At 36.6% G+C, this 12,387-nt stretch overlaps 1 protein-coding gene across 1 annotated transcript; it reads left to right on the forward strand.

Moving 5' to 3' along the window:
- The first annotated feature begins 9,918 nt into the window (after window positions 1-9,918).
- On the forward strand, window positions 9,919-10,305 carry LOC118917095 (protein S100-A11-like). Its single transcript, XM_057505017.1, is given in 2 exon segments — window positions 9,919-9,964; window positions 9,967-10,305. Coding segments are annotated over 2 exon segments (306 nt in total). The 3' UTR covers window positions 10,227-10,305.
- The last annotated feature ends 2,082 nt before the right edge of the window (window positions 10,306-12,387 follow it).

Genomic DNA, 12,387 nt, shown 5'->3' on the forward strand with positions numbered 1-12,387 from the left:
AAAAATGTCTGTTCAGGTCCTTTGCCCATTTTTTAATTGGATATTATTATTATTTTGCTATTGAGTTGTACAAGTTCTTTATATATTATAGATGTTAACCCCCTATCAGATATATGGTTTGCAAATAGTTTTCCCATTCCATAGGTTGTCTTTTCACTTTGTTGATGATTTCTTTTGCCATGCAGAAGCTTCCTCATTTGATTTAACCCCACTTATTTATTTTTTTATCTTGTTGCTTTGTGCTTTACATGTGACTCCCAGAAAAATAATTACCAAGATCCAGTCAAAGAGTTTTTTTCCTATGTTTTCTTTTAGGGGTTTTGTTGTCTCATGTCTTACACTTAAGTCTTCAATCCATCCTGAGTTAATTTTTGTGGTGTAAGTTGGGGTCCAGTTTTATTCTTTTACATGTGAATATCCTATTTTCCCAGTACCACTTATTGAAAAGACTCTCTTTTCTGCATTGAGTATTCTTGACTTTCTTGTCAAATATTAGTTGATTGTATACGCTTGGGTCTATTTCTGAGTTCTAGATTCCATTCCTTTGGTCTGTTTGTCTGCTGATCATTCTTAATTATTCCCCATATGAGCTGGTGGGAATTCAGAAGTATTCAGAGACTGAGTATTTTTGTGTGTTGGGTTAGATGGAAGAGAATTAAGACAAACCATGTTTATGTGTTAAAAAGAAATTCTGGCATATGTGTTTAACTTAACAATTTAACCTTTGGAAGGTAGAATTAGCTGCCTTTCCTATCAGCTTGGCAGTGAGGTGTTGGAAAGGAAACAGGGAAAGTCATATTGAGAAAGGCCTAGTAGAAAATGAACAATAAGGGATTTTATGCTGATGTACAGTGTTAAAAAAAAGAAAAAAATACAGGCAAACAAAATTGCCCTAACAAATGTAGCTCATCCATTTTGACCACAAAGAAAGAATTATTGTGTCCTTATACTTCTGCCTTTGTATGGTGCCCCCCAAACCAGATTTGTGTTTTTAGTTGGAGAGGCTCCTGACTAACCTCCAAAACCCCTTTTCTGGCTGAGATCCATCCCTTGAAAGAAAATAGGCAAAGGGAAACTCTAGCTGACAGAATCTGGTTTGGCAAATCATTTCAGCGCCAAGCAGAAATTATGGATTTGGGAATGGGGAAAGGAGTGGGGAAGTGCAGGAAGTAAAGCTCTTCAAAATAAGATAATTCTCCTGGTAAGGAGAGGTTGGGAAATCATCTAGTTTTGTAAAAATTGATTCTGAATATTGAGAAATGAATTGGACTTTCAAGTTATCATTTACTGAGCTATTAGTTTGTACCAGGCGGTACACTAAAGGCTCTTGTATGCATTTTCACTTAGTTACCACAACCACCTGTGGTATGAATCTTACTGTCCCCATTTTAACCAATGAGGAAATTAAGGTGAGAGAAATTAAGTGACTATCCCAGTTCACCTAGGGAAAGAAGTGACAGTCAAGATTTCAACGAAATGCTTTGAGTCTTAAGCCACTGTTCTTCACCACTGTGCCCACCTGCCTTTCTTTTAAAAAACAGATTTCCAAAATATTGCGATTTCATTTTCATTTTAATTGCTCAAAAAAAAATATCTTATAATCAATATTACCTTGTTACTCCATGTGACTGGATTGAGATTTCCTGAATGTCAGGAGTTAGGTTCATATCTCTCTCCATCCCAGTGCTTCCCATGTACCTGGCACATAGTAGATCCCTAAGAACACATCAGAATGAATACTAGGTTCCTGGTCTCTGGTATTATTGACTAATGTCAAACAATGTCAACAACATTATTAATAATTCTTTCACTCAGTGGGACAGGCACTGGGCTCAGTCAGAGGCTCTACCGGTTCGTCTTGTGGAGCTTATATTTCTGAGGGAGTGGAGGGCAGAGGAGACCACTAACAAATCAGTGAATGGCAGAGTCTCAGATACAGAGAAGAATGGGAAGGAAATAACATAGGTGACTTGGCGCATCAGTTTTCTACTGCTGCTATAACAAATTATCACATTTAGTAGCTTAAAACAACACAGATTTACCATCACTCAGTTCTGGAAGTCAGAAGAGTCCTAGTTGGGTCTTTCTGGGCTAAAATCAAGGTGTTGGCAGGGCTGTGTTCCCTCTGGAGGCTCCAGCAGAGAATCTGTTTCTTTGTCTATCCTAGCTTCTAGAGGCCATCTGTGTTCCTTGGCTCACAGTTCCTTTTCGATCTTTCAAAATCAGCAGCATAGCATCTGCAGATCTTTTCACTGACTCCTACTCTCCTGCCTCTGCCTGTAAGGCCCTTTATGATTACATTGGACCCACCCGGCTCAGCCAGCATAATCTGTCCATTGTCATCTCCTTAATTTAATCACATCTGCAGAGTCCCTTTGCCATGTTAATGTGTTTACAGATTTGGATGAGGACATGTTTGGGGAGCCATTATTTTGCCTACCACTCTTCAGTGAGGAGTTCCATAGCTCAGATGGATGGGACAGGTGGCAGCTTGAAGGTGACTGTGACTTTTCTATTTTGAGTTTTAATAGGCTACAGGATTCCTACCAAGATAGGTCTTTAAAGGCCTTTCACGACCTCTTTCCTTGTTCTGGTGAGAGATAAACACAAATGTTTTGGTCAATGACTGTAACTGGGAAAGAATGAAGAACAGGCATGGAATATATAAGGATGAGAAACAAGGTCAGCAATAAATAAACAAATTCCCCACAATCTTTAAAGGAATACATATAATTCTCTTTCACCTCTTCTCAGTTACATCAGTGTCTGGGTGATAAAATTATTCATTAGGGGATCCAGGATTGAACACTGGTGGTGGGGCTTTATAGCCTGTGTCTCTAGCCATGAAGTTATTTATTTTTAATATCTGTATTTCACAGACCCTTTGGGGTACCTCAGTTACTTGCATGGTTTCAACTAACACATGTGTCTAAAGATGATCAGCCTGCAAAGGGTGGAGAGAGTTACAATAGCTTCCACCAATAAGTGAACACAGACTCAAGTCTTAGAGAATGAGGTAAGGTAAGGGCAGACAGGGTATCAGGGTATTTCAGGTGGAGCGTTTTGATAATGCCAAGACCCACTGGGCTTCCATGAGTCTGTCCCACTTCATGCCACAATTGTGCCTGATCTAATGTTTCATTTACAAACAATAATCATAACATTAATTGACGAGCACTTCATTCACCAGAATTCTAAGGGGAGTTGGGGTGGGGAAGTTGTCCTGATGCAGCTGGTGCACTAGAGAGATGCATTTGCAGATAGAATTTGACTACATTTCTGAAAGTTTATACACAGCTGCAAGGTCTCAGAGAAAGTCACAGTCATCTTCAACCTCAAGAAAAATATACACACCTTATATTTTTGGAAGTCAGTGAAATGTGAGAGATGGTGGAGAATTTGCCTTCTATGATGAAGGTTCTTGCACCAGTCATTAGGTATTTACTTAGTCCATTCTAAAGCATGAGTGTGCTGGGACTCCTTGTAAAGGACAGCACAGCAACTCTAGGCAGCAACAAGGTGGCTCCTGATGACACAGGAGCAGAGAAGAACAGGATCCCACTGTCAGAAATCAGCAGAAATCATGGGGAAGCTCTGGATTTTCAGAAGCCAGGAAACTGGGGGTTCAGAGTAATTTACCTAAATCTCTGAAGGCCAGTGAGATAGTAAATAATGGTTGGTTTGTCCATGCTTAGTAATAATTCGCCTTCCTGCCAGAGTGAGATGCTAGACAAAAGACAAAGCCTGACAAACTCTAGTTTTTCTTGTCTTTATATTTGCAGCAGGAGAAACTCTGTATTTCTTTTTCAAACCCACTTCCCCATTATTGGTTCACAAATTCTAACAGAAATATTGCTCTCAAGTTTTAACATTATCATTTATTATCCATCTTAAACTATATGTTAAGTTAGAAGAGCAACTATTATCTTAAAAAAATTCAAAAGGGGAGAAAGTTATAGGAGGAAATTATAACTGGACTCCTTAGAGATAATCACTGTTTAAGTTTCTTTTGGATCTTTTCACATTAACCAAGCATAACTTTGTGTGTGTGTGTGTGTGTGTGTGTGTGTGTGTGTACATGCACAATGTTTCTTTAACCAAAGGGGTTTGCAATTCAAAGGCCTGCAATTTTCTTGTTTTACCTAACAATGTATTTCCAAGTATATACATTTAGACAACCCTCATTGTTTTGTTGTTGTGAAATTTGCCATACGTATGAAATAATATATAAAACATATGTGAAAAAAATTTATTCCAAATCTGGTCTGGGAAAAAAATCTGCATGAAGTAATTAAGAGCACACTCCAAAAAATAATATTTTTCAACTTTTTTTTTTGAAACATTTCAAACTTACAGAAAAGTCACAAGAATAATACAGAGACACTCTGCATACCTGTTACCCAGATTAACCAACTTACAACATTTCTTCCCATGTTTTTCATTTTTTCTTTCTCTATTCTATATATAGTTATTTTTAATGAATGGTTACTCTGAAATGCTTTAGAGCTATTTCCTAAATCAAGGTTAGTCCCTTAGGCATACCTGCATGGTTATCAAATTCAAGGCATTTAACATTATTAACATATTACAATACATATTCCAATATATAGTCCATATTCCAATTTTGCCAAATGTCCCTATTATGTATTCATAGCAACTCCCAACTTTATCTCTCTAGCTCAAAGCACTCTCTTGAACTCCCAAAGAATAGGTTCATGTGTCAAATCAACACTTCTACTTGGATAGAGGATAGCCATCTCAAACTTAGCATGTCAAAAAATGAGCTCCTGATTCTGCCCACCTCAAATCTGCTTTTCCCATAGTCTTTCTTACCTTAGAGAATGACAACTCCAATTTTCTAGCTGCTACGTTGGAAACTTTTGAGTCATTGTTGACTCTTCCTCTTACAACCCTCATTAAATATATAGGCAAATCCTGTCGGCCCACCTCCAAAATATATCCAGACACTGTATACTTCTCGTACCTCCATTCCTACCATCCTGGTTCAAGCCACCAACTCCACTTGCCGAGGTATTGAAATAGTCTCTCAGTCTCTTTTCCCTGCTTCTGCCTTTGTTTGCCTTCATTCTCTCCTTACTACAACAGCCAAAGCGATCCTAAAGCATAAGTCAGATCATACTCCTCCTCTGCTGATGGCAGCTCCTACCCTTCTCCCTATTGCTCATGATCTTCCAGACACTCTCCCCATCTTGCTGTTTCTAGAACATCCTAAGCACACCCCTGCCATATGTCTTTGCACTTGCTGCTCTCTCTACCTGGGTTTCTCTTCCTCCAGAATCCCATCAGGCTCACTACGTCACCTCTTTCAGGTCACCACCTCAGTGATGCCTTCCCTGAATACCCTATCCAAAATACCTCCACCCCAACCATTCTGTCCTTCCTTTCTGCATTATTTTTTTTCTCATCATGGAGCACCATTTAATGTATTTTATTATACTCATCCTGATTTTTTTATGGTCTCACCCTCTCAAATGCAAGGTCCATGAACGCAAGAATTCTATCTGTTTTATTCAGTGTTGTACTCCCAGTGCCTAAATATGCCTGATGCACTGAAGATGCTCAATAAAATATTTGTTAAATGAATGAATGAATGCTTGAATAAATTTTCTAGGTTACTCACAGATGGGTTTTTTAAAAGGATGTTTATTTATTGGGAGAGCTTCCAAATGTCTATCCATCCAAGTATCCAGTTTAAGAAAGTTTGAATTTCTTTCCCTTTTGAATAGGTTGGGAATTATATATATCTATAGATGAATTATATAATTTCTGATTATATAAAATTACATAATTTCTGGTTATAGGAAATGCAAAAAATGCATAAAAAGAAAATAAAGTTAACCTGTAACCCAATCACCCAGAGACTGGTAACATTTTGGCGAACTTCTTTCCAAACACATTTAATTTCAGTGGTATTTTATTTCCAAGTTTCCTTACCCCCGTGACAAGGAATGCAACAAACAAACCGAGGAGCTCAAAGCAGACTATGTTTTCATGCCTCTAGCAAAATGCCATCCGCACAGTTCACTAACAGCCACAAAGTACTTGCATGGAATTTTGGGGTGCTACTGTTTTCTTTTTCCAAGAAAGCATGTTATAATTTGGATATTTAGGCTCCCCAAGCTTCCACTGAAGGATCTCCCTTCTGAGGTAGCCTCAGAATTCCCAGAAAACTAAATATTTGGAATTTGCGAAAGTCAGGATGACCAACTCATTGGACTGAAGGCCAGAAGCCTGGAGCTCTAGTCCCAGATCTTCAACTTTCTGGCTGTGAGGCGCTGGGCAAGTCACCCCTCTCTTAGGTATGGATTCCTTCATTAGGAAATGGCGATAAAAACATCAGCCCCAGGAATTCCTGTGAGGATCAGTTACAGTAATGGAGACAAGTTGTAAAACCTGTGAAGGGCAACACAAGTGTACAGGATTATAACTGTAATGAAAATGTCCTGGGTCTTAGGGCAGCGGTGACATATGGGACAGGCGTGCCACCACTAACAGGCCCAGGGGAGAGAGGCTAATCTGTCCTCACAGGATTTCCTATTCTTGCCCTAGAGCATATTCTACTCATGGGTATGGGCTTTTTCCCCCAGCACACAGAGTCCTGAAAGAAACTTCTCCCCCCTTATTCATTGGTATATTCCTGTTACTTATCGCAATGACATCTCAGTTAGTGTAAGGAGAGACTTTTACATATATTAATAAAGATTCAGAAAAGTATAGTAGAAAGTGATCTAGATGGACAGCCAGGAAATCTGTGCCAGTTTCCTCATCTGCTGGTAGATGGAAGATAGCTAAGGTCTATCTCAGCTCCAAAATTCCATGAACCTTGCCCCTGGCAATGACAGATGCAGGGTTTGGTGAAACTATTTTTTGAGAAGAGAGATTGAGTAAATCATTAGCTTAATCTATAGTTGCCTTAAAAAACAAGCTTCAGTCCTCGGTACTATGGGATGTTTGGAATTTGTTAAATCATTAACAGCCTTTTGTTTACTGTTTAGAATGTAACAATACTCTTTGATGTTTCCTAATTATAATGCATGTTTTATAATGAGTTCTGAACCACTTCTCTGCCTAATTAAACATCATTGAAAATTTGTTGAATTTTAAAGAAACATTTGATTTGCAAAACTAAGTCATACATCCAGTAACCTTCAGTTTTTCACAAAGAACCCACAAAACATTTTAAAAACCAGTAGGGTAATCTGAATGAGAGATGAGTCTTGAACAGAATACAGGAACATTTGGAAAACATCCTCTTTCAAACTACTGTCTATTTTTCTCACAAATTCCTGTTGGTGATACTTATTTTGTTATTTTTAATGGCTACTTATTCTTCTATCTGAAAGTCTGTGAAATACCTGTAAACCCCTGAAATTAATTGATAACTTTGGAAATCATGAATAAATCAACTGGTTGAATTCATCAGAAAAAGGAGTGAAATGAAAATAGAGATGTGTTTTCATACAAGGACAGGGCTCATTCAACATTTACCCCTTAACAATCAATTAAATGTTTTTAGAGTTATTCATTAGTATATATCCTCTGGATAATGCATAAAAACAGCAAGTCTGACTCATCATCGATGTGTAAATTGGTGAAAACACTTCCTTTTTAGGAATTTCTCTTACAGATACACTAAGTGTGAAAAAATAAATGCTCATTGCAACACTGCTTTCACTAACAAAAGACTGAAAATATCCTCAATACATATAAATGGGGGGAAGATTAAATTAGATCCACTTATACAAAAAGATATGACGCAAATGTCACTATTTTACCAAATGAAAAAAGGAAGTTGCAAAATATGTGTATAGTATATTCTCATTTGTAAACAAATGTCATAGACCCATTGGCATACTTTATCTCTGTAAGGATAGGCAAGAAATCAGTAGTGGTAGTTCTCTCATTTTTTAAACCAATAGTATGGATTGCTATTTCAGTAAAGAATAGTTACTTTAAAATTTTTTATTGTTTCTCACTTCCTCATATTATCAACAAGTATTTTTTGAACCTTAGTCAGTATACCAGATACTGTATTTTAAAGACTTGCTTTGTATCCTCAAAGAGCTTATATTTGGTTTGGGAGTAATTGATTTCTTTAGCTGTTTGTTAGATTATAGTATGAATTCATTGCATTAAAATGCTTAAGAAATTCTCTGAACTGCCTTTTATTCAATGAGAATATATCACTAATGATAAGAATACTGCCTTTTTAATACCCATGTTGCACCTTAGATAATAGAACAAATATTTTTTAACTAATTTAAATTGTAAAACTTCAATAATTTTTAAGTAAATTGAAATCTAAAATCATTAACCTATGAAAATTCCACAATAATATTATATTATCTACTATTTGTTACAAATATGTAAGTTGAACAGGTGCAGTGTCTGACAAGGAGATAGCATACCTGGTAATTAACTGATATCCAGACAATAATAAGCATTTTAGGCAAGCAAAACAATAGCTGAACTTAGCTGAGTTGTCCAAAAGTATGGGAACCTTGTTTAAAGTGATATTTTTTTGCCTTTCTCAGGCAATATGCAAACACACTCTGATCACTGCTTACCCTGTGGTACAATTTTACATATTTTTACCTTTCCTCTGTTTCTATTGATGACATGTGTCTATTTTTATAAATAAAAGGCCTAAGTAAGATACAAATCATAATATATATACTATCACCAAAGAAGCCAGAAATTTTTAAATTCAGTATTTGGGGAAAATTAATGACACTGGAATGGTAAAAGCAGATTATGTTTTACACTCAACAAGATAATTCTAAAAACTATTATTTTAAAGTAACAGTTCTTAGTATGTGTATACACACTAATTGAGATTCTTTACTATTAGTAGAAGTCATTGTGGTCAACACTCCAATATCCACTTCATTCCAGATCATTCATATATGTCCATCATGAAAATCCCTTCCCACTTGCCAATAACTGGTTCAGAAATGGGCTCATGACGCAATTCTAAAGAGGTATAAAAGGCCATCTACTGGACCACATCAGGGAGTTTCCCTGCTCCTAAGAGAAAGCTAGAGGAAAGATGTTTTTCTTCTTGTTTTTGATATTCATGTCTGAATATAAGTTCTAGAACCACTGAATCTCTTGTTATTAGCAAGAAGCTGACATCTAGAGTGAATGGTGGAAAGATTTGAGTCTTTGATGGCATAACTGAGCTGCTGAATCCATCTACCTTAAAGCCTGCTATAACCCTTTCTTCCATATTTAAGTGGACTGGGTTGTATCTACCCTGCTAAATAACAAATAATCCCCAAATCTCAGCAGCTTAAACTAATGCAGATTTAATTCTTGCCTATACTAGTTGTCCATTATGGGTCAGCAGGGGACTGTTCTCATTGCTTTCTTCACTGAGGGATACAGGTTTGGTGGAGTCTCCTTTATTTTGAATTCCTTTTCCCTTGCAAAAGGGAATATGGTAAATAGCACACCAGCATTATCTTCTATCTGAAAGTGATGCATGTTACTTTTGCTCACATTTCATTATCCAAATCAATCAACATAGCCATCTCCAACCTAAAGGGAGCAGGTGGAGCATTTCTACCATGGGCCTGGAAGAGGAGAAGCAGCTAATAACAAGTCAGATGGATGAAAAGTATGTATGTAATATATAAAGAACTAAAAAGTTTATAGGATGGATCTAATACTTATATATTGCAAAACCTGTACCCTGAAAGTAGAACATATTTTCAGTTGCTTTCTAAATATATACCAGAAATTAGGTATTTGTTGGGTCATTTAAAACAAAAATTTGGTGGTAGGGCTGGTGGGGGTGTGGGCTCGGGCCCAGCAGAAGCAGGAGCCCAAGCCACTGGCCCAGAACTTGCTGCACTGCTTCCAGATCGCAGCCTCAGTACCTTGCCCCACTCCAACATGCCAAAAATATCCAGCCCTAGAGAGACTGAGCGGTGCGTTGAGTCTCGATTGCTCTTTTCTGGAAGCATGCTGCGCAGGATAGTACCAACTGCAAACTTTTCAAAACAGAGTTCCTAACCTTCATGAATACAGAACTGGGGCCTTTCACTAAGAACCAGAAGGACCCTAGTGTTCTTGACCACATGATGAAGAAACTGGACCTCAACTGTGATGTGCAGCTAGATTTCCAATATCTTAATCTTATTGGAGGCATGGCCATAGCTTGCCATGACTCCTTTATCATGTCTATCTGTTTCCAGAAGTAAACCTGAGGAGTGAGCCCTTGGGCCTGGCATCTAGACTACCCCTTTCCTTCCAGCCTCCCAGTCATCACCTACTCCTCACAACCTACCTATATCCGAAGCCCTGTATACCCACCACCCCATGCAGGCCACTCCTGCTGGTAGTAATCATTTTTTAAAGGAAAAAAAAAAAACCCAAAACAAAAAAAAAGAAAACTCAATAAACTCCAAAATGCAGAGACAACACAGCTAGCACTGTATGATATAATGACTAAAAATTATAAACAGTCATGAAGAAAAACTCCTTTTTCCTAGAATTTTAAAAGTTCACTGTTAAACTACATCTGTCAACAAAGAAACCCAAACTAAAATTGTGATATTTCTATATAATAATAATAATGAGAATATTAACTATCCATACATATGGGATAAAGTTAAAGCAACCTTTAGAGGAAAATTCAATAGCTTTAAATAATTTTAGTAGAAGAATACAAAGATGAATAACATGATATAAATATATATAAATATATATTTCAACCCAAAAGCCCACACCAGGATTAATGGGAAGGACCCTACTGGAATCATTCCACCAAAATCAAGAAGAACTGACTTTAAAATCCAGCTTTCCATTGCCCTTTTATTGTAAATTTTTAATCAACGTAATAGTGCAATCAAATAAGAAGTTTTAAAATTTGGAAAAGAAGAGGTAAATTATCAACACAAGAAATGATAAATAAGTCTTGGAATATCTGTACAAATGAATACTATACAACTGTGAAAATGGATGGATTATGGCTACACATAGCTGAATGGCTGAATTTCAAAAACATAATGCTGAAAATCTGCAATAACAAATAAACAGAAGAATGCATATGGTCTGCTGTTCATAGAAATAATGAAACAGACAAAATGATAGTTAGGAAGTAAAACCATGTAATACAGCAAAGAAACAATGAGCACAAAATTCAGCATAGTAGTTACTTTCAGGGGAGGGAGATGACTTAGACAGGAACCACAGGGATCTTCTAGGGGTGCTTATCATGTCCTATTAAGCTGGGTGGTTGATGTGTAGATTTTCACTGGTATGCTTTAAGCTACATATTCATCATATACTCTTTGTATGTGATATTTTTGCAATAAAACTAAATGTGACTTTTGATATTTTTGCCTGCAATTAAAATAGAACTTACACTGAGTATGGATGTGTTTGATATTTTAGTATTTTGACATTCCAAAATGTCAAAATAATGAGGATATAAACACATGTACCCTGTATTCAGGAAAGACTTGTGTTGGCACCCATGCAAAGAGATGGCATGGCCATCTTAGATTTCCAAAAACTGAGTCATCAGCAGGGGAAGAGGAGGATTTTAAAAAGGCTAGACAGGAATACTAATGATGAAACAAGCAAAAAAAAACAACAAAAAATTCTTGCTGGAGAATAAATATCAGCAAAACTATTGAGAATTATATAGATTTGTTGTCTTTGCTCATTTATTTTACATTTTTCCTTCTGACTTTTTTCATCTATAAATATTTTAATATCTGCATCTAAAAATAAGAACTTTTTAAAAAAGAAAATAGTACCACTACCCAAACCTAAAAAATTAGCCATAATTCATTCAGTCAATGGTCAAATTTCTAAATTCTCATAAATGCAAAAAAAAAAGAACCTAAGTAAACTTTACATATTGCAATCAATTCATATATCTTTTAAATCTCTTTTAACTGATACATTCCTCTTTTATCTTTATTTAAATTTCAATTTACTTATTTAAGAAACAGAGTGTTTTCCTTTACTTACTTACATCTGGTTTTGTTGACAGCATCTCCATGGTATTATCTGACAGATTTCTCTGTTATTTTTTGTTCTTATAAATTAGTCTGTTTATCAAGAGAGGCAGTCCTGGACTGCAGTCTCAGCATTAAGGGGAACTTGTTAGAAATGCAAATGATTGAACCTTATTACCCCAGGCCTAGGGAATCAGACGCTCTGGGCTTAAGGTCCAGCAGTCTGTGGTTTCACTAGCCTTCTGATTGATGCTGGTTCTCTGATTTTGAGAGCACCTTGACTTAGAGGTTTACTTAGGTTTGATATTTTTTGTCAAGACCACTTTATACTAGTGGTGTGTTCTTTTAAAAAGCATATAGTATCTGATGGTTTTTCCTTTTATAGCCATTGGTA

The sequence above is a fragment of the Manis pentadactyla genome, chromosome 7 (genome assembly GCF_030020395.1).
Source record: "Manis pentadactyla isolate mManPen7 chromosome 7, mManPen7.hap1, whole genome shotgun sequence".
In the NCBI taxonomy this organism is placed as follows: Eukaryota; Metazoa; Chordata; class Mammalia; order Pholidota; family Manidae; genus Manis; species Manis pentadactyla.